The following is a 22,807-nucleotide window of genomic DNA, read 5'->3' as shown; positions in this document are numbered from 1 at the left end:
GTGTGTGTGTATGGAGGGTTAACATGGCAAGAGGTGTGTCACTATCCTCTCGATGCGATAGCATCGGGCCTTAATCTAGTTAACTCTATATTACCATATGACAGTTACATAACCATGTCTCTTATATTTCATAAAGCATACATCTCCCCGGAGGTCAAGTCTAAAATGTCCCCCTCAGGGGACTTATCCCTGCCCGAAATGCTTACACTCTCCAGATGATATTTTCTATTGCCTTTGGGACTGCCCAAAAATAAGGGAGGTGTGGGATACACTTCTGCAACATCTCATCAACACTTTTGGCATATCTATCTCTCTTATCCCCGGAGTTGGCCATATTTAATATTCTCGCTCAGGACCAGTTGGTGAGGCTTTCTGTCCAGCAGCGCCGCATCTTGTTCATATGGGCGGCAGCCACACGTAAAAGCATTCTCCATTTGTGGGCACAGGATGTAACACCTTCTTTAAGCTTAATTACTACAAAAGTAACATATCTCTTCAAAATGGATTGGATAGAAGCCTTACTTAATAAAGAAAAAGACACTGAACGCTTTTTTTTTTTTTTCACATGGTCCTCTTTTATCAATACTCAGACATCTTCCACACGCCAAGCGATACATAGTTGTTTCCAGCTCACCAACTGGTATATGAGAGAGCAGCTTGCCGGTAATATCCCTGTTAGACTGGACTGAAATTGTGTTACGAAGTTATGGAGTTTGCCCGGGGGAGAGGAGGGGGAGGTTATAGTTGAAAAAATGCAGTCTAATGTTAATATTGCATAAATGTTCTTCTGTTATGTTATTGGACATTATATGTATATTTGTATTACACTCAATGAAGACGGTAAAAAAAAAAAAAAAAAAAATAGATCTTGTTGAGGCTGCTTCAAAACACTTTCATATTCATCACATGCGCTGTGTTGTGCACACGCTGCAGCTGGCAATAAGAGATAGTCTGCAAGAGGGATATGCTGGAAATCTGATTGGAAAAGTGAGGAAATTGGTTATTGCCGCCAGAACCCCTAAAATTGATTCCATCTTGAAGAGACGTGCTTGGAAAGGGGAAATTGTCGATCAAGCCACTCGGTGGGGCAGCACTTATTTAATGATTGAGCGATTGCTTGAACTACAACCGTTTCTTATAGATATGGCGAACCCTCAGGTAACCCTAAATGAAGGTCAATGGACACAGGTGGCTGAATTGACGGAATTGCTTATTCATCCAATTACCGTGACTAAAAAATTACAAGCTGAGGATTTAACTCCTGGCATTTTCATAAGGGAGTGGAAGAACTTGCTATTTTGCCTGTCCCAAGGAGGAGGTTTAATCGCAGACGGCATTTCTGCTTCAATGAAACGGAGAGAGACACAGCTATTGGAAAATAAAAGTTTTATGGCAGCTGTTTATGTGGACCCAAGTATACTGCTTGATGATCAACAGCTTACTAAAGTAAAAAGAAGCTCTGACTGAGGTAGCAGTTAGGATGTGTGGCCTACAGGAGGACTGCCAGGCGCAAGAGGACTTGGCGTTTGACTTTGAAAAGTATTTGGGTGACATGGAGCAGGCAAAGCGTTGCCACAAGGAAAAAGATTTCACTCCGCCTCCTATAGCAAGAAGATGGACCCTATTTCTGCAAAATGTTTCACTTGCTCTCAAAGAAACAGAAAAATTCAACTGTTCATCAAAACTGACTGTGCATGAAGCAATTCCTTTATACCCGGAAATTGTTAGCGATGTTGCCCATGTGGTTAATGCTTTGCCTCCAACCCAAGTTAGTGTAGAGAGGTTGTTCTCTGGCCTTAAAATTATTAGGTCAGATTTGAGGTCATCTATGAAGGAGGATCTGATGGAGGCAATTCTATTTCTTAGAACAAATTCATAGACTGCACAAATGTTATTTAGTTAGTTATTTATGTTTTTGTTGAAAACTGCTTTTTGCCACTTACATAGTTTATTACATAGTGAGATATATATATATATATATTTAATATTACATATTGTATTACATATTTACAATTTATTAGTTTTTTGTGTTCTAAACTTGTATTCCAATAAATATATATCATATTCTATCTAAAGATCTTGATTATTGTATCATAAAAATGATTAAATGTCTGAGGTTCACATTGTACTACAATAAATTTTTCACTTAAATATAAGCAATATATGTTGGAGTCGGAGTCGTGGAGTCGATGTAAGGGAAATTGAGGAGTCGGGGGTCGCAGGTTTGGCTTACCGATTCCACAGCCCTGGTTTTAAGTGTGATAACATGGGAGTGGTAATGGCAATTAATAATATTACCGCTTCTTCCCCTCCAATCATCAGAGTTTTGCACCAGTTGGTGTTGGAATGCCTATCCATCAATGGTTGTTTTACCGAATCACATGTACCTGGCGAACATAATTCAATTGTTGATGCCCTTTCTCGTTTTCAGTAGGAGCGGTTCCGGGCACTGGCCCCGAAGGCAGAAGAAAAGGGATTACCATGTCCTCCCGAACTCTGGAATGTGGTCTCAGGGCTGCCGAACTGCTAATCAGGTCATCGTTAGCAGGTAGCACCTGGGCAGCCTATCAACGGGCCTGGCTGCTTTGGGAACAATGGTTAGGGCGAGAGAGGGAACACTTAACAGAGGAGGAGCAAGTAGGGGTATTACTAATGGGATTTAGGCAAGCAGCGTATAATAAATGGTCATCAGCAAAAATAAATCAGTTAGCGGGTTAGCCTTTTGGTTTTAAATTAAGAAACAGAACCGATGTGACAAAGAATTTTTTAGTTAAACCGGCACTTAGAGGGTTTCGTAAAGGAAAGAGTCAAAGGGTCAGTCGAAGACATGTGTCATTCGGATTACTGGAAAAACTAGGTCAGGGGGTTTCAAGGTCGGGCTTTGAGATACGGTTGTTTAGGTTGGCATTCTAATTAGCCTTTTTTGGGACCCTGAGGATTGGAGAATTGGTAGCACCTGGGAAAACTAAGGTTGGGGGCATTCTAGCCAGCGATATTATAGCTACACAAAGAGGGCTAGAATTTTGGATTCGAAAGTCCAAGACTGACCAAATGATAAAGGGAAAGAAGGTAATGTTGTGTAAGGTGCAGGGTTCTATTATGTGCCCGTGGCGTTGTTTTAAAATTTTTTCGGCCTCCAGGCCCAGGCAAGGGGGACCCCTGTTATGTCATGAGGATGGATCCTTCTTATCGAAATATCAATTTATTAAGGTGTTTCCTAAGTGCTTGGAGGAACAGGGTTTGAAACATCAAAACTATGGTAGCCACTCGTTTCGAATTGGGGCTGCTACTGAGGCAGTGGTAGGAGGTTTGAGTCCAGAGATCATAATGAGAATTGGCCGGTGGCAGTCCCAACGGTACCGGTCCTATGTACGACTTCTCGTTTACGAGATAACTAAGGCTTCAGTGATTGAAACAGAGCATTAACTTTTGTTTGTATTCTTACAGAGCAAATTCCATGACTAGTTTGGATTGTGGGCCATTCTTATGTTCACTGGGGAGCGCTACGAGCTGATACAAGGACTGACGGAAGACAGATGGGTTTCAAAAGGGATATAGCATTAGTTAAGTGGCTAGGGTTTAGGGGTTTAACTTGGGGTGGGGTAATCCGGGAGTTTCTAGCAGCAGTTCTGCGTCATAAAGCTCCCGACATACTGGTTTTGCATGTAGGAGGTAATGACCTGGGAGTCCGCCCCAGGAAGCGATTGGTTTGCGACATTAAGTCAGACTTGGAGCAGCTGTGGGTAAGGTTCCTGAAATTAAAAATAGTGTGGTCCGACATAGCACCCGGAAAATTTTGACGTGGAGCCATGTCAGTACAAAAGATCAACAAAGCACGCATTACAGTTAACAAAGAGGTATCCAAATTTGTGGAGCTGCACGGGGGAGTAGCGGTACGCCATGCAGCTTTTGATAATATGGAAAGGGAGTTTGGTTGGAGGATGGAATACACCTGAATGCGGTGGGGATGGATTTATGGACTTTGGGACTACGGAAGGGGATACAGGAGGCCACAGCAATGCTGTTGGGTGGGGTCTCGAGCACTTGAGGGGTCAAGGTGCTCTCAGCGTGGCGCTGGTGGGTCCTCGAAGTTGGCTAAATTACATTTTTTGGGGATTCCTAGAATGCATGGATCTCCTTCATTGGAGTGTTGTGGTGGTTTTCTTCTGAGATTGGGTGACACCCGGTGGCGGAGCGTCGGGGTCACAGTACTAAGAGTTTGGGTGATACCCGGTGATGGAATGACGGGATCACATTGGCAGGAGAGCAACCTCTCCCTTGGATTATTTGTGCTTCTGGGTCTCGCGGCTAGAAGTAAGGTTGGGAGAGAAGGAGTAATGCCCTGGAATGATAAACTACCAGACCCCTTTTTAAGCTTCGAGGACCTCACCAAGTGTCTCTTAAGTATCAAATTATCAATAAATTGGCTGCTGTGGCCGTTTTACACCCAAGAATGGTTGTGCTGATCTTTGTTAAGGCGGGGTTAAAAGGGGGAACAGGTCCACCAGGAATCGACCTCACCAGAGTCAAGCATTTTTTGTGGCATTGCAGTAACCAAAAAAAAAAAATCAATTTCGTCATTCTTGATTTTTTTTGTTTACGGATCAGGTTATGTTAATATTTTGATAGATTGTACTTTTCTGAATGCGGCGATACCAACAATTCTTTTAGTATCTACTAGAGGTGTGCCCGATGTTATTGCATCGGTAGGGAAGTGTGTGTGTGTGTGTGTGTGTGGGGGGGGGGTGTGTACGTGTGTGTGTGTACATGTGTGTGTACACGTGTGTACACACGTGTGTGTACACACGTGTGTGTGTCCCGCAGCTGCCTGCCCACCCACCTCCATGCAGTCACAGTCGGCAGGAAAGAGGGTGGTTTGCGACCTGTGCTGGAGATGTGAGTACGTGTATGTATGTGAGTATGTGTGTGTGTGTGTGTGTGTGTGTGTGTGTGTGTATGTATGTATGTGACTACATGTGTGTGTGTGTGTGTGTGTGTGAGTACGTGTGTGTGTACTCACGTACGTGCGTGTGTGAGTACATGTGTGTGTAAAGTGAGTATGTGTGTGTGAGTAAGCGAGTGTGTAAGCGAGTACGTGTGTGTGTGTAAGCGAGTACGTGTGTGTGTGTAAGCGAGTACGTGTGTGTGTGTAAGCGAGTACGTGTGTGTGTGTAAGCGAGTACGTGTGTGTGTGTAAGCGAGTACGTGTGTGTGTAAGCGAGTACGTGTGTGTGTAAGCGAGTACGTGTGTGTGTAAGCGAGTACGTGTGTGTGTAAGCGAGTACGTGTGTGTAAGCGAGTACGTGTGTGTGTAAGCGAGTACGTGTGTGTGTAAGCGAGTACGTGTGTGTGTGTGTAAGCGAGTACGTGTGTGTGTGTGTAAGCGAGTACGTGTGTGTGTGTAAGCGAGTACGTGTGTGTGTGTAAGCGAGTACGTGTGTGTGTGTAAGCGAGTACGTGTGTGTGTAAGCGAGTACGTGTGTGTGAGAGCGAGTACGTGAGTGTGTGTACGTGTGTGTGTGTGTGTGTGTGTGTAAGTGAGTACGTGTGTGTGTGTAAGTGAGTACATGTATGCGAGTACGTGTATGCGAGTACGTGTGTGTGTAAGTGAGTACGTGTGTGTAAGTGAGGACGTGTGTGTGAGTACGTGAGTGTGAGTACGTGAGTGTGAGTACGTGTGTGTGTAAGCGAGTACGTGTGTGTGTAAGCGAGTACGTGTGTGTGTAAGCGAGTACGTGTGTGTGAGAGCGAGTACGTGTGTGTGAGAGCGAGTACGTGAGTGTGTGTACGTGTGTGTGTGTGTGTGTGTGTGTAAGTGAGTACATGTATGCGAGTACGTGTATGCGAGTACGTGTGTGTGTAAGTGAGGACGTGTGTGTGAGTACGTGAGTGTGAGTACGTGTGTAAGAGGGTACGTGAGTGTGTGTACGTGAGCACGTGTGTGTGTGTGTACGTGAGGACGTGTGTGTGTGTGTACGTGAGGACGTGTGTGTGTGTGTACGTGAGGACGTGTGTGTGTGTGTACGTGAGGACGTGTGTGTGTGTGTACGTGAGGACGTGTGTGTGTGTGTACGTGAGGACGTGTGTGTGTGTGTACGTGAGGACGTGTGTGTGTGTGTACGTGAGGACGTGTGTGTACGTGAGGACGTGTCTGTGTGTGTACGTGAGGACGTGTCTGTGTGTGTACGTGAGGACGTGTCTGTGTGTGTACGTGAGGACGTGTCTGTGTGTGTACGTGAGGACGTGTCTGTGTGTGTACGTGAGGACGTGTCTGTGTGTGTACGTGAGGACGTGTCTGTGTGTGTACGTGAGGACGTGTCTGTGTGTGTACGTGAGGACGTGTGTGTACGTGAGGACGTGTCTGTGTACGTGAGGACGTGTCTGTGTACGTGAGGACGTGTCTGTGTACGTGAGGACGTGTACGTGAGTGTGTGTACGTGAGTACTTGTGAGTACTTGTGTGTACGTGAGCACGTGTTTGTGTGTGAACGTGTGTGTACGCGAGTACGTGCGTGTGTGTACGCGTGTGTGTATGTGAGGACGAGTGCGTGTACGCGAGGACGTGTGTGTACGCGAGGACGTGTGTGTACGCGAGGACGTGTGTGTACGCGAGGACGTGTGTGTACGCGAGGACGTGTGTGTACGCGAGGACGTGTGTGTACGCGAGGACGTGTGTATACGCGAGGACGTGTGTGTACGCGAGGACGTGTGTGTACGCGAGGACGTGTGTGTACGCGAGGACGTGTGAAATCCAGAGACAACTCTCTGACGTCACGACATACAGACCCATCCCCACGAATCCTATCTACTCCATAGAGAGAAAGATAGACAATTTGATCAACTTCCACTTAAATTTGGGTACAACTGATTCTAAACTGGCGGAGTATTTGCACAAACAAAGTCCCATAACTCCAGTCATTTATATACTCCCCAAAATACATAAAAACTTGGAAAAGCCCCCCGGTAGACCCATAGTGGCATCTACCGATTCTATCCTCTCACCCCTGTCAATAACCTTGGAAAAGATCCTCACTCCACTAGTACCAAAAATTCCATCTTACCTCAAAGACACCGGTGATTTTCTGAACCACGTAAGAACTCTCCATGACATTCCTTCCTCATGTTTGTTAGCCAGCCTAGACGTTAACAGCCTATATACCAGTATAGATCACGATCTTGGTATCGAGGCTGTTAGATGGTTCCTAGATCTACAATCCCCTCTTAGCAAACCCCAGAAATTGTTCTGCACCGATACACTCAAATTGGTCCTCAACAACAACTATTTCCTCTTTGAGGACCAATTCTACCTACAGGAACGGGGGACCGCGATGGGGGCGAATGTAGCCCCCCCCGTACGCTAACATCTTTATGAGTAAATTTGAGGCTGACTTTGTCTACATACATCATCTATACAGAAAGCATGCTCTTACCTGGCTCAGATACATAGACGACATCTTTTGTGTATGGACAGGCGACACCAACAGCCTCACAGACTTTGTACGTGACCTCAACCAGAGTATACCGAACCTAACATTTACCTTACATTCCAACACACAGTCTGTCAGTTTCCTTGACACCATGATCTGTAAAACTGACTCAGGCACCCTTACAAGTGACCTTTACATCAAACCTACAGGCCGCAATAGTCTACTACACTGGTCTAGCTGCCACCCAAGACACGTCAAGACAGCTCTACCTAAATCCCAACATGACAGGATTGACCGCATAGTCTCAACACCTGAAATCAGGCAAACGAGACATGACGAGATGACTGAAAAGTTTCAAACAAGAGGATACCCCAAAACTAACGCTGAACAACAAACCAGAACTACCCAACGTGACCGCGACGTAGAGAATAGGGTCAAGTTCATCAACACCTATCACCCGTTCTCTCCTCTAATCAAAAAAGCAGTTCTTGAACACTGGCCCCTACTAGAAAAGGCCTACCCGGGGGTTGAAAACTTCAAAAATCCTCCTCTCATCTGCCACAAGCGGGCTCAGAACCTAAAAAACACTTTGGTTAGAGCTGACTTGGGCTCCAACTTCAAGACACTCAGGCAGAAGACATTTAGCACGGTACGCAACGGAACCTTCCCTTGTTTGGGTTGCGCACAATGCACGAATGTCAGTAAAGGTGACTCATTCACCCATCTGAGGTCCGGCAAACGGTTCAAGATCAATGGCTATTTTACCTGCGACTCAAACTTTGTCGTTTACCTAATCAAATGCCCATGCGGCCTAGGATACATTGGGGAAACTACCCAGCATGTCAAAGACCGCATCTCCAAACATAAATCAACCATCCGGTGTGAGAACACACTATTACCAATTCCTGCCCATTTTGTGGAAAACAGACATTCTGTAAGTCAACTGAAATTTCAGGTCATTGAACAAATCGCTGCACCCAGACGAGGGGGTAATAGAATCCAAACGCTCAAAGAGCGTGAAGCGTATTGGATATATCACCTAAATACCCTCCACCCACACGGTCTCAATAGAGAATCTGAAATGTATTATTAATCCTTTCTAAATTCCACTACATAGTGAATTGGTATTGTTTTTCATCAGGAGTGTAAAAATCACTACCAAAAGTTCTTTTCCCACACAACGTATTTTGGTTAACAGGAGATATTTCTGACATAAGTGTGTTAAAGTAAACACCATTTTACTCTATGTATGTAAACCCTGCTCTAATTGCCTTATCTTTGTTTTTAGGCAGGAAAAGGAAGTCTCTTTGAAACCTGATGGGCACAACCAGCACTGAAATCACCACTGTGCATGAATTCAGCACAGTTCCACCGTTAAAATGGCCGCCTGCATGCATGTGACACTTCTTTACACCCCTCCTTAGCCAACTTCACTTCCTGGAAGGTCAAAACATGCTCAATTCCTATTCCCGTCTCGCACATGCGCAGTACATTCATTCTGACATCTTTGACCTCACCAAGATGGCGACTGCCAACATCACTTCCTGGAAGGTCAAAACATGCTCATTTCCTATCCCCGCCCCGCACAAGCTCAGTACATTCATTCTGACATCTTTGACCTCACCAAGATGGCGACGGCCCTTCCTCCATCCCCGCCCCTCCCCACCCATCCAGGAAGTGCAAGACAGTATATAACACCACTGCACTGAGCCACATGCACTCCCGACCTTCTCTACACCTGACCAAACTTAGGACATAAGGTAATGGTGCCCTACAGTCTTTACAGACTGGGTTTCCTCTCTCCATTTCAGCTTATTGACCTGCTTATTTGTCCATAGGACGGGAGTCACGTGCTGACCCTACACATCGGTATGTGACCCCTAAAACTTTCTTTTATATTCTTTCAACATACCTTGCTATTCCTTAACCTATACCTTCTCTCAGTGGTCACTATAGGTACCGCTCCAGCGATTCACACCTGAGGTCTCCCTCTCATTTATCCTTCTAGCCGAAGGTAAAATGCATCACGCTCATGCCAGTGACTAAGCACTTGTTATTAGTACTCTGACACAGGTGCGGTACCATTATACAGTACCCCACCTAGGCACACTGTCCTTCCAGGTCTCCAAGTGCTAAGTCTACCTTTTCTCTATACCTACAGGTACACTACCTGTGCTATTACAACAACCCTACATTCTCTCCCGTGACGTCTGTGACTTCAAATGAGTCCAGACCAGCAGGACTACCCCTGACAGTGATGACCTCGCCCTAGCTGGACTACAAAGGCAAACCTATACCACCTATACACACACCCCAAAACCAAGGACCAAGGTATTTACACCTTATGCCTTAATATTTCCAAGAGCACCCCTTACACACAGCCTCTTTAGATGACCTCACCCTCACTCCCACTCCACTTCACTGTCCCCTAATGCCCCTTCTCAACACAACCCACACACTCATGCCGTTCATCTCCTACACTGTCTCATTTACACCTTCACACAATTCCTCTGCCCAACCTCTCACACGTACACCGTATCACACCAAAATACACACTCACTGGCCTCACATCACTATAGGTCCATACATACCTTCACAAAGGATGCATGACACTGTCCTCACAATATAAATCACTTATCACCAGGTTTATTGTTTTATATAGTTTATACACTGATTTTTGTTCTTTTATTGTATATTCTGTAGTCATATCCCTGATGAAAGCTCGAGATGTAGAGCTGAAACGTTGGATTGTAACACCACCTTTTTCCACAAAAAATAAAATCACAACAAAAAAGACTGTCGTTGCAAAGACTCTACTTTCAAGTTATTAGTGTGCCGTGTGTGTACGCGAGGACGTGTGTGTGTTGGAGTACGTGTGTGTGAGTACGTGTGTGTGTGTGTGTGAGTACGTGTGTACGTACGTGAGGACGTGTGTGTGTACGTGAGGACGTGTGTGTGAGTACGTGTGTAAGCGAGTACGTGTGTGTGTGAGTATGTGGGCAGCACGGTGGCTCAGTGGTTAGCGCTGCAGCCTTGCAGCGCTGGGGTCCTGGGTTCGAATCCCACCAAGGACAACATCTGCAAGGAGTTTGTATGTTCTCCCTGTGTTTGCGTGGGTTTCCTCCGGGCACTCCGGTTTCCTCCCACACTCCAAAGACATACTGATAGGGAATTCAGATTGTGAGCCTCACCGGGGACAGTGATGACATGTGTGCAAACTGTAAAGCGCTGCAGAATATGTTAGCGCTATATAAAAATAAAGATTATTATTATTACGTGTGTGTACGAGTACGTGTGTGTACGAGTACTTGTGTGTGTACTCGAGTACTTGTGTGTGTGTGTGTAAGTGAGTACATATGTGTGTGTACGTGAGTACGTGACTACGTACATGAGTATGTGAGTACGTGTGAGTGTGTGTCTGTGAGTACGTGTGTGTCTGTGAGTACGTGTGTGTCTGTGAGTACGTGTGTGTCTGTGAGTACGTGTGTGTCTGTGAGTACGTGTGTGTCTGTGAGTACGTGTGTGTCTGTGTTAGCGCTATATAAAAATAAAGATTATTATTACGTGTGTGTACTAGTACGTGTGTGTACGAGTACACACGTGTGTGTACTCGAGTACTTGTGTGTGTGTAAGTGAGTACATATGTGTGTGTAAGTGAGTACGTATGTGTGTGTACGTGAGTACGTGACTACGTACATGAGTATGTGAGTACGTGTGAGTGTGTGTCTGTGTGTACGTGTGTGTCTGTGTGTATGTGAGCACGTGAGTGTGTGTGTGTATGTGAGCACGTGAGTGTGTGTGTATGTGAGCACGTGAGTGTGTGTGTATGTGAGCACGTGAGTGTGTATGTGAGCACGAGTGTGTGTATGTGAGGACGAGTGTGTGTGTGTAAGGACGTGTGTGAGTACGTGAATACGTGTGTGTGAGTACGTGAGGACGTGTGTGTGAGTACATGTGTGTGTATGCGAGTACTTGTGTGTGTGTACGTGTGCGTACGCGCGTGTGTATGTGAGGACGAGTGTGTCTGTGAGTACGTGTGTGTCTGTGTGTACGTGTGTGTCTGTGTGTATGTGAGCACGTGAGTGTGTGTATATGTGAGCACGTGAGTGTGTGTGTATGTGAGCACGTGAGTGTGTGTGTATGTGAGCACGTGAGTGTGTGTGTATGTGAGCACGTGAGTGTGTATGTGAGCACGTGAGTGTGTGTGTATGTGAGCACGTGAGTGTGTGTGTGTATGAGGACGAGTGTGTGTGTGTGTAAGGACGTGTGTGAGTATGTGAATACGTGTGTGAGTACGTGAATACGTGTGTGTGAGTACGTGAATACGTGTGTGTGAGTACGTGAATACATGTGTGTGAGTACGTGAGTGTGTATGCGAGTACTTGTGTGTGTGTACGTGTGCGTGTGTGTACGCGCGTGTGTATGAGGACGAGTGTGTGTACGTGAGGACGTGTGTGTGTGTGTACGTGAGGACGTGTGTGTGTGTGTACGTGAGGACGTGTGTGTGTGTACGTGAGGACGTGTGTGTGTACGTGAGGACGTGTGTGTGTACGTGAGGACGTGTGTGTGTACGTGAGGACGTGTGTGTGTGTACGTGAGGACGTGTGTGTGTGTGTGTACGTGAGGACGTGTGTGTGTGTGTACGTGAGGACGTGTGTGTGTGTGTACGTGAGGACGTGTGTGTGTACGTGTGTGTACGTGAGGACGTGTGTGTGTACGTGTGTGTACGTGAGGACGTGTGTGTGTACGTGGACATACGAGGACATACGTCCTCGTATGTGAGTGTGTACGTGTGTACGTGAGTGTGTGTACGTGAGCACGTGTTTGTGTGTACGTGAGCACGTGTTTGTGTGTACGTGAGCACGTGTTTGTGTGTACGTGAGTACTTGTGTGTACGTGAGTTCGTGTGTGTACGTGAGAACGTGTTTGTGTGTGTACGTGTGTGTGTGTACGTGAGTGTACGCGAGTACGTGTGTGTGTACGAGTACGTGTGTGTATGAGTATGTGTGCGAGTACGTGTGTTGTGTGTATTTATGTGAGTACATGTGTGCGTGTGTGTGTAAGTACGTACGTAAGTACGTACGTACATGGTGGACAGGCAGCAACGGGTCCGATGCGGGGGAGGGGGGGGGTTCCGGCGGCGTGAACAGCCATGGCGGGTCCAGGGGCAGGGTGGGGGTACTGGCGGCGGCCAGCTGGCAGGAAAGACCGCGGCTTGCGGCCTGTGCTGGAGATGGGGTGCGGCACCACTAGAGGGCGCCCGCATCCCATCTCCAGCACAGGCCGCAAGCCGCGTTCTTTCCTGCCGGCTGTAACGGAAGTGGGTGGCCAGGCAGCGGCGGGTTTGGCGGGGGGGGGTCCAGCAGCGGCGGGGGGTCCCAGCGGTGTCCCGATGGTGGTACTGTGGAAGGGCCTGGTACCACGAGCGGGTGCCATACTGGAATACCCATCACTTGGGTATTTCTATATGGCGGTCGGCGTACTTCCGATGCGGCGCGGTGGATTGTGGGATTCGGGGACATCCAGACGGAAGTGGACGACGGACAATTTAAGGCAATTATATATATAGGTATTTTAATCAAGGGGTGTGATTTAAAAAAAAAAAAAAAATTGTAACTTTTAACTCTTCTTGTTAGCCCCGTTAAGAGACTTCAAGCTAGCACAGCATTGCTGTATATAGCAAAAATCAGGGTCTACTATGAAGCCTTGATACAGGCAGAATTTCAAGGAAGCTCCAATGTGACAATCATGGAGGTAACCCATCGGTGACCTGCAATCCCGTCACAGACGCGCTGATGGGAGTTTAGAATAACGCACCCCCATGGGGGACCGCTATTAATGCCAGTCTGAATTCGACAGTGGTGGAATTAAAAGATTAGCAACTGCAGGTGTGAGGCTACGTCCACACGGTCAGTAACGTGCTGCGCTTAAAGCGCTGACAATGTCCACTGCATCCAAAGTGCTGCAGTCTTTTGACCGCAAGTGATTCCACATGTTTTCAGTGAATTGTTCGGAATTACCGGGTCCTATCCATTGTACGGGTGACATTTATCTTGGGTATCACACACTTACACAATAGACATGCTGCGGTCTGGAAAGACACGCCGTATGTTCGTCTCTGCAGAGAAGCCGCGGGCGCCACCAGTGCTCGCATAGTGGACATGGAACTTTACTTGAAATCCCATCCACTATGCTGTAACATCTGGCCGCTGCCGATGTACAGAGCGTCAAACCTGCAGCATTTACTGATCGTGGTAACATACACTAATAGCAGGTCCTGGCTGTAACACAGCCAATAACTGCAGAGTGTGGGGGTGAGCTCACCACGTGAGCATGCTCAATACATCCGCTTCCAAATTGCGCTGTACATGTACAGTAGATGTCATGAAGGAGATAAAAATTAGAAATAGTGATCTTAGATCATAACTTCCCATAGGAAAGCATGGAATCAGTTTTGTCATCTAATATATAAAGCTCAATGTGTGTGTGTATGTGTGTATGTATATACAGTGCCTACAAGTAGTATTCAACCCCCTGCAGATTTAGCAGGTTTACACATTCGGAATTAACTTGGCATTGTGACATTTGGACAGTAGATCAGCCTGGAAGTGTGAAATGCACTGCAGCAAAAAAGAATGTTATTTCTTTGCTTAATTTTTTTTTAAATTGTGAAAAGTTTATTCAGAGGGTCATTTATTATTCAACCCCTCAAACCACCAGAATTCTGTTTGGTTCCCCTAAAGTATTAGGAAGTATTTCAGGCACAAAGAACAATGAGCTTCACATGTTTGGATTAATTATCTCTTTTTCCAGCCTTTTCTGACTATTTAAGACCCTCCCCAAACTTGTGAACAGCACTCATACATGGTCAACATGGGAAAGACAAAGGAGCATTCCAAGGCCATCAGAGACAAGATCGTGGAGGGTCACAAGGCTGGCAAGTGGTACAAAACCCTTTCCACGGAGTTGGGCCTACCTGTCTCCACTGTTGGGAGCATCATTCGGAAGTGGAAGGCTTATGGAACTACTGTTAGCCTTCCACGGCCTGGACAGCCTTTGAAAGTTTCCTCCTGTGCCGAGGCCAGGCTTGTCCGAAGAGTCAAGGCTAACCCAAGGACAACAAGGAAGGAGCTCCGGGAAGATCTCATGGCAGTGGGGACATTGGTTTCAGTCAATACCATAAGTAACGTATTCCACCGCAATGGTCTCCGTTCCAGACGAGCCCGTAAGGTACCTTTACTTTCAAAGCGTCATGTCAAGGCTCGTCTACAGTTTGCTCATGATCACTTGGAGGACTCTGAGACAGACTGGTTCAAGGTTCTCTGGTCTGATGAGACCAAGATCGAGATCTTTGGTGCCAACCACACACGTGACGTTTGGAGACTGGATGGCACTGCATACGACCCCAAGAATACCATCCCTACAGTCAAGCATGGTGGTGGCAGCATCATGCTGTGGGGCTGTTTCTCAGCCAAGGGGCCTGGCCATCTGGTCCGCATCCATGGGAAGATGGATAGCACGGCCTACCTGGAGATTTTGGCCAAGAACCTCCGCTCCTCCATCAAGAATCTTAAGATGGGTCGTCATTTCATCTTCCAACAAGACAACGACCCAAAGCACACAGCCAAGAAAACCAAGGCCTGGTTCAAGAGGGAAAAAATCAAGGTGTTGCAGTGGCCTAGTCAGTCTCCTGACCTTAACCCAATTGAAAACTTGTGGAAGGAGCTCAAGATTAAAGTCCACATGAGACACCCAAAGAACCTAGATAACTTGGAGAAGATCTGCATGGAGGAGTGGGCCAAGATAACTCCAGAGACCTGTGCCGGCCTAATCAGGTCTTATAAAAGACGATTATTAGCTGTAATTGCAAACAAGGGTTATTCCACAAAATATTAAACCTAGGGGTTGAATAATAATTGAACCACACTTTTATGTTTACAATTTATTAAAATTTAACAGAGCAACATAATTTTTTGTTTTTCAAGATTTATGCATCTGTTAATAAATCCTGCTCTTGTTTGAAGTTTGAAGGCTCTAACTTATTTGCATCTTATCAAACCTGATAAATCTGCAGGGGGTTGAATACTACTTGTAGGCACTTGTATGTATGTCCGGGATTGGCATCCGCACCGTCGTAGCTACAGCCACAACATTTTGCACAGTCACACGTCTGGACCCCTCATAGGCTATGTTGTGAGGCAAAATTTTAACCCTGCGCATTCCAATTTACCAAACAATTTTTCCCCTATCTACATAATGAGGAAAAAGTGTATGTATTGGCATCTGCATCGTCGCAGCTACAGCCCCAAAATTTTGCACAGTCACACGTCTGGACCCTGAGAGCGTCACAGGCTATGCTGTGAGGTGAAATTTTAACCCCGCACGTTCCAATTCACCAAACAATTTTGCCCCTATCTACATAATGGGGAAAAAGTAAAAGGAAAAGTGTTGGAGGCAAATTGACAGCTGCTAGATATGCACAAGGGGGACTTAAAGAATGAGAGCGATGGCGCCAAAGAGTATATACTGTACAGTTGCTAAGGTGGGGCAATGACATGGGATACTCACCACACACGGGGATATGAACACAGACACAAAATGCGCCACACACGTGCTTCAACACATATACCACCCTCAGCACAAATTTCACCACACATACACCAACCTCACCACATAAAAGTCAAAACGCAAAAGTTGCCACTCAAAACTCGCCACGCAGTCCCAGAGCTGCTTAAAAGATGAAAAATGAGCTGTGATTGGTTGCTATCCGCAACAGTTTTCTTTGTAGACAGTTGTGGTAACTGAGGCCTATTATGCTTATCATTTCTATGGTGTTATCGTCCTTCTGTAAAGCAGGAAATAACACAATTTATTACCGTGCCAACACAGACCACCCCCTGACACAGACTGCAGGGGGAGCCCAGTATCACACAGGATAGGATTAGATACACGGCTCAGCAGTCAGTATCACACAGGAGAGGATTAGATACACAGCTCAGCACACAGTATCACACAGAATAGTATTAGATACACGGCTCAGCAGACAGTATCACACAGGATAGGATTAGATGCATGGTTTTTATGTGCAATATAATCATAATTTGTTAGAACTAACCACAGTTGGTTACTATGCCCAGGCAACGCCGGGCTCTTCAGCTAGTCAGTTATAAAACCAGAGGTCTTCATCTGCAGGACAGAAATCTCGTGCAGGCTTTAAAGGGAATCTGTCACCTATTTTTTGGCATATATGCTGGGGCCACCTCCATCAAGGGCTTATCTACAGCATTCTGTAATGCTGTAGATAAGTCTCAGATGTAACCAGAAAGATCAGAAAAACAAGTTCGATTATACTCACCAAGGGGCGGGTCCGATGGGTGTCGCGGTCCAGTCCGGCGCCTCCCATCTTCTATCTTTGCTTCCCGTCGCGGGTCAGGCACAGGTGTACTGCTCTGACCTGTTGAGGGCAGAGCAGAGTACTGCAATGCGCAGGCGCTGGGAAAGGTCAGAGAGGTCCGGTGCCTGCGCACTGCAGTACTCTGCTCTGCCCTCAACAGAGCAGAACAGTGCACCTGCGCCGGAGCAGCGACGGGAAGCAAATAGGAAGTCTTCGCTATAAGATGGGAGGCGCCGGACCGCAACACTCATCGGACCCCGACCGGACCACCCCTGGGTGAGTATAATATAACTCGTTTTTCTTCTCTTTCAGGTTACATCAGGGACTTATCTACAGCATTACAGAATGCTGTAGATAAGCCCCTGATGGCGGTGCCGGCAGCTGATAGTCGAAAAAACAGGTGACAGATTCCCTTTAAGGCAGACTGGTGCACAGAAAACATCAGTTGTGTGCTGCTGAACTGTGAAACAACTGGGCAGACAACTTGAAATAAGTAAATCCAAAATATTCGGGAAGCAAAACTTAGGAGGCCAATATCTAGTGTGCCTGGAAATCTGTTGATTTCTACCTTCTTGAGTTTTCTACTGGTGTATATGGGCGTTCTTATCCTGTTACTAAAAAAACAAAATCTGACAAATAAAATGGAATCTGTCGCCTCATTTTGGCGGCCTACGTAAATGATTTCGGTCCGGTCTGATGGGCGGTGATTTGGGTCCCTTCCTTCACCCCTCTTTGGCCGCTGTCCACAATATTTCTGGGAATTTCCGTACTTGTCCTCCATACTACGTGCGTGCGCATTGCAATCTTGACTCGCGCATGCGCAGTATGCTTTGCCCAACTGCGGGAAAAGCCGAAAAGCATAATTCACCGGCGCATGCGCACTAATGCTTTTCAGCTTTGCCCGCAGTTGGGCAAGGGAAACTGCGCGTGCGTGAGTCAAGATTGCAATGCGCACACGCGTAATATGGAGGACAACTACAGAAATTCCCAGAAATATTGTGGACAGCGGCCAAAGAGGGGTGGAGGAAAGCAGGGCTGTGGAGTCGGAGTCTGTACTCATTTTGGTGGAGTTGGAATAAAATGGACCGACTCCTAAAATATATAATAAATTGGGTACAGTAGTTCAATGCAGAATGTGCTGAATATTTTCTCATAGGAATTTGGGAAAGTTATGAAAAGTCCTGTAAATGGCTGTTCTATTCCTGATCTAAGGCTACATTCACACACAGCGTTTTTGCTGCATTTTTTGAGGATACGGTTTTCAGCTGTAAAAGCAGATCAGCTTTTTAAAAAACCGCACCATCTGAAAGGTTTTTGAGCTCATAGATTATGTTTTCAATAGTAAAAGCAGATTAGAAATCAGCTCTATCCATCCATTGGTGTTTCTCTGGAAAGAGAAAGTATTAGAAAATTAGTGATTGAAGAAGCCAGGAAGATCTTAAAAAGACTCTCAAAAGACGCTTCATGTTTCTTAAAATGGATGCCTGCATACGTCACAGAGTGAACTATTTTGCCATCAATATACTTGTGACAACAAAGAAATTGTTACCAAGGCACTGGCAGTAAAAGATACTAAAGCTCATCACAGCAGCCAGTTTCTCCAGGCCTTAGTGGAAAAAGTTCTGCAAGATTACGAGCTCAAAAAAGAACAGGTTCTTGCTATTGTAACGGACAATGCTTCAAACATGATAAGTACAATTAAACTGATGAATGAGAGTAATGAACAACAGCTAGAAGAAAATTTAGGACTCAGTATGTTTGAGATGGAAGGCCACAGTGCTGTTCATGTAACTGAGGAACAAACAGATATTACAACAGAAGAACAGCAAAATTGTACTGTAGAAATAGATGATCTTGTTGAAGCTGCTTCAAAACACTTTCATATTCATCATATTCGCTGTGTTGTGCACACGCTGCAGCTGGCAATTAAGAGATAGTCTGCAAGGGGGACATGCTGGAAATCTGATTGGAAAAGTGAGGGAATTGGTTATTGCTGCCAGAACCCCTAAAATTGATTCCATCTTGAAGAGACATGCTGGGAAAGGGGCAATTGTCGATCAAGCCACTCGGTGGGGCAGTACTTGTTTAACAATTGAGCGATTGCTTGAACTAAAATGGTTTCTTATAGATATGGCGAACCCTCAGGTAACCATAAATGAAGGTCAATGGACACAGGTGGCTGAATTGAAGGAATTGCTTAATCATCCATTTACCGTGACTAAAAAATTACAAGCTGAGGATTTAACTCCTGGCATTTTCATAAGGGAGTGGAAGAACTTGCTATTTTGCCTGTCCCAAAGAGGAGGTTTAATCGCAGATGGCGTTTCTGCTTCAATGAAACGGAGAGAGACACAGCTATTGATAAATAAAAATTTTCTGGCAGCTGTTTATGTGGACCCAAGTCATCGTATACTGCTTGATGATCAACAGCTTATTAAAGGAAAAGAAGCTCTGACTGAGGTAGCAGTTAAGATGAGTGGCCTACAGGAGGACTGCCAGGCGCAAGAGGACTTGGGTCCTGACAGTGCTACTGGTGCCATATCTTCATACTCATCAGATGAGGAGTTTGACTTTGACAAGTATTTGGATGACATGGAGAAGGCAGAGCGTTGCCGCAAGGAAAAAGATTTCACTCCGTCTCCTATAGCAAACAGATTGACCATATTTCAGCAAAATGTTTCACTTGCTCTCAAAGAAATAGAAAAATTCAACCGTTCATCAAAACTGACTGTGCATGAGGCAATTCCTTTATACCCAAAAATGCTAGAGATGTTGCCCATGTGGTTACGGCTTTGCCTACAACCCAAGTTAGTGTAGAGAGGTTGTTCTCTTGCCTTAAAATTATTAGGTCAGATTTGAGGTCATCTATGAAGGAGGATCTCATGGAGGCAATTGATATTTCTTAGAACAAATTCATAGACTGCACAAATGTTATGTTTTTGTTGAAAACTGTTTTTTGCCACTTACATAGATTATTACACAGTATATATATATATATATATATATATATATATATATATATATATATATATATATATATATATATATATACACATATATACATACACACACACACACACCCAGTATATGTAATCGAGTACATAGTGTATTACATATTTACAATTTATTCGTTTTTTGTGTTCTAAAGTTGTATTCCAATACATATATTGCTAGCTGAAGAGCCCGGCGTTGCCTGGGCATAGTGACCAACTGTGGTAAGTTCTAACAAATTATAATGATTATATTGCACATAAAAACCGTGCATCTAATCCTATCCTGCGTGATACTGACTGCTGAGCCGTGTATCTAATCCTATTCTGTGTGATACTGTCTGCTGAGCCGTGTATCTAATACTATTCTGTGTGACACTGTGGTGAGCTGGGTATCTAATTTGATACTGGGCTCCCCCTGCAGTCTGTGTCAGAGGGTGGTCTGGGTTGGCACGGTAATAAATTGTGTTATTTCCAGCTTTACAGAAGGACGATAACACCATAGAAATAAGAATAATAGGCCTCAGTTACCACAACTGTCTACAAAGAAAACTGTTGCTGATAGCAACCAATCACAGCTCATTTTTCATCTTAAACAGCTCTGGGACTGCGTGGCGAGTTTTGAGTGGTGACTTTTGTGTTTCGACTTTTATGTGGCGAGGTTGGTGTATGTGTGGTGAAATGTGTGCTGAGGGTGGTATATGTGTTGAAGCACGTGGTAGTGTGTGGCGCATTTTGTGTGTGTGTTCATATCCCCATGTGTGGTGAGTATCCCATGTCAAGGCCCCACTTAGCAACTGTACAGTATATACTCTTTGGCGCCATCGCTCCCATTCTTTAAGTCCCCCTTGTTCACATCTGGCAGCTGTCAATTTGCCTCCAACACTTTTCCTTTCACTTTTTCCCCCATTATGTAGATAGGGGCAAAATTGTTTGGTGAATTGGAATGCACGGGGTTAAAATTTTGCCTCACCACATAGCCTATGACGCTCTCGGGGTCCAGACGTGCGACTGTGCCAAATTTTGTGGCTATAGCTACGATGGTGCAGATGCCAATCCCGGACATACATACATACACACACACCCACATTGAGCTTTATATATTAGATGTTCTATCTAAATATCTAGATTATTCTGTCATAAAAAGGATTAAATGTCTGATGTTCAGATTGTACTACAATAAATTTTTCACTTAAATATAAGCAATATATGTGGGAGTCGTGGAGTCGGAGTAAGGGAAATTGAGGAGTCGGAGTCGCCGGTTTGGCTTACCGACTCCAGAGCCCTGGAGGAAAAGACCCAAAACACCGCCCATCGGACCGGACCGAAATCATTTACATACACCACCAAAATGATGTGACTGATTCCCTTTAACTGGTCTAACTGGTTACCTGGGTTTATAGCCATTTGTCTATACCAAGTTATGTGGAACATACGCTTTTTGCATTTAATGAAAAGTACCGTATATGGCACAGGACTTACTATGTGCTCAATATACTCGTGTCCAGCCTGGATAACATCTAGTGCCCGCTTCTTCTGCTCGGCATCAAGCAACCGTTTATATGCCTTGTCTACAGCTGTCAGAGGCAAAAGGGAAAAGATGAAGAGCTGGATCAATCTGCATGAATGGGCAATGGATCAATGGACTTCGTTAGGACACAAAACAACATTACAGGGTAACTTGTCAAAGATCACATGTCAGTAAAACACTATTTGAGGGCAAAGTCACACTGCAGTTTTCATACAGTTTTTGTATTAACCAACATGGTTATGATATTGGGTATTCTGAATGCATGCTTATCAGGATTTATTAGCACATGATCCTTGTTCATTAACTCTTCCCACAAATGGACATAACTATACGTCCAGGTTGCAGGTGATTTCCTGCAATTGGGAGTACAATTATGGTTGTACCCATGCCATCTGCAACAGAAGCTGGCTGTTAGGCCTGTTTCACACTTCCGTTTTTGACCATCAGTCAAAATCCGCCATTTTTGCAAAAAAACGGATCCGCCATTTTTTTTGGCGGATCCGTTTTTTTCCCCATTGACTTGCATTACCGGCGGATCTTGACGGATGGCCATCCGTTGGATCCGTTTTTTTTGCGAATCCGTCAATTTTTTTGCGTCCGCCGAGATGCCTGGACAGACCATGTAACGTTTTTTGTACTGCAGGATCCGCATTTTTATAGAGCGCAAGCCCGGAGGAATGAAGTCAGTAGGAAATTTAACCCTGAAATCATTTCTGGCGGACAGAGAAAAAAAAAATTCTCTCTCTCTCTCCTTCCCGGGCAGCGGTTCCTTTAAAATTCTTAATTCGGCAGATCCGTCAAAATAACCGATCCGGTGGCATCCGTTCACATCAGTTAGGAACGGATCCGCTTTCCGCCTTTTTAGCGGATTTTAACTGACACAAAAAAACTGAAGTATGAAACAGGCCTTACACACAACCATGCTGCTGCGTGTGCAGAGGTCGGACAATGTGCCAATCTCATATGCCACCATCAGTAGTAACTGCAACATGTAAAGAATTGGCTATACAGAGATCGCAACCATTGGCACCAAAGGCTAACAAAGGGAGCAATGGCAACAAGGCGGCCAGACAACTGCTTCCCTGTGTGCCATATCCCTCAGACCCCTGGTGGGATCGGATTTGCTGTCAAAGACAGTGGAGATTATGCACTCAAGAAGAACACAGATCCATGTCCTCTTTTCAGACTGTTCATCTATTTTCAACCCGTGCAGTGAATGCTGTAGAAAAAAAGAAATATGAAAAACTACACCCTAATTACTTGTCTCAAACTTGTCTCAAAAATATGGTATCCTGCTGGCTGGGTATCACGACACCGCTCTGCTGCCGGTTGGATACTGCAGAGCTGAGAACAGAGTGACCGCACAGATTGATCAGGGGGACTAGCCCCACTCCTGGAAAGAGGGTCACTGATGACACTGTTTCAGTGAGGGATAATTTGCAGCAGTGACCGCTATCCCTGATGAC

The 22,807-nt window shown here is 45.3% G+C and overlaps 1 protein-coding gene across 1 annotated transcript in view; it reads right to left on the bottom strand.

Moving 5' to 3' along the window:
- DNAJC8 (DnaJ heat shock protein family (Hsp40) member C8) overlaps positions 1 to 22,807 on the bottom strand; it is a 312,788-nt gene that overhangs the window by 174,544 nt on the left and 115,437 nt on the right. Inside the window, exon 5 of the mRNA XM_073564532.1 lies at positions 21,293 to 21,387. Within this exon, the coding sequence (XP_073420633.1) occupies positions 21,293 to 21,387 (95 nt within the window). The remainder of the gene's footprint in view (positions 1 to 21,292; positions 21,388 to 22,807) is intronic.

This window comes from Dendrobates tinctorius, unplaced genomic scaffold (assembly GCF_039654945.1).
Source record: "Dendrobates tinctorius isolate UK_male_01 unplaced genomic scaffold, ASM3965494v1 ptg000015l, whole genome shotgun sequence".
NCBI lineage: Eukaryota > Metazoa > Chordata > Amphibia > Anura > Dendrobatidae > Dendrobates > Dendrobates tinctorius.
The sequence above is the reverse complement of the archived record's forward strand: the minus strand, read 5'-3'. Positions and strand labels throughout refer to the sequence as shown.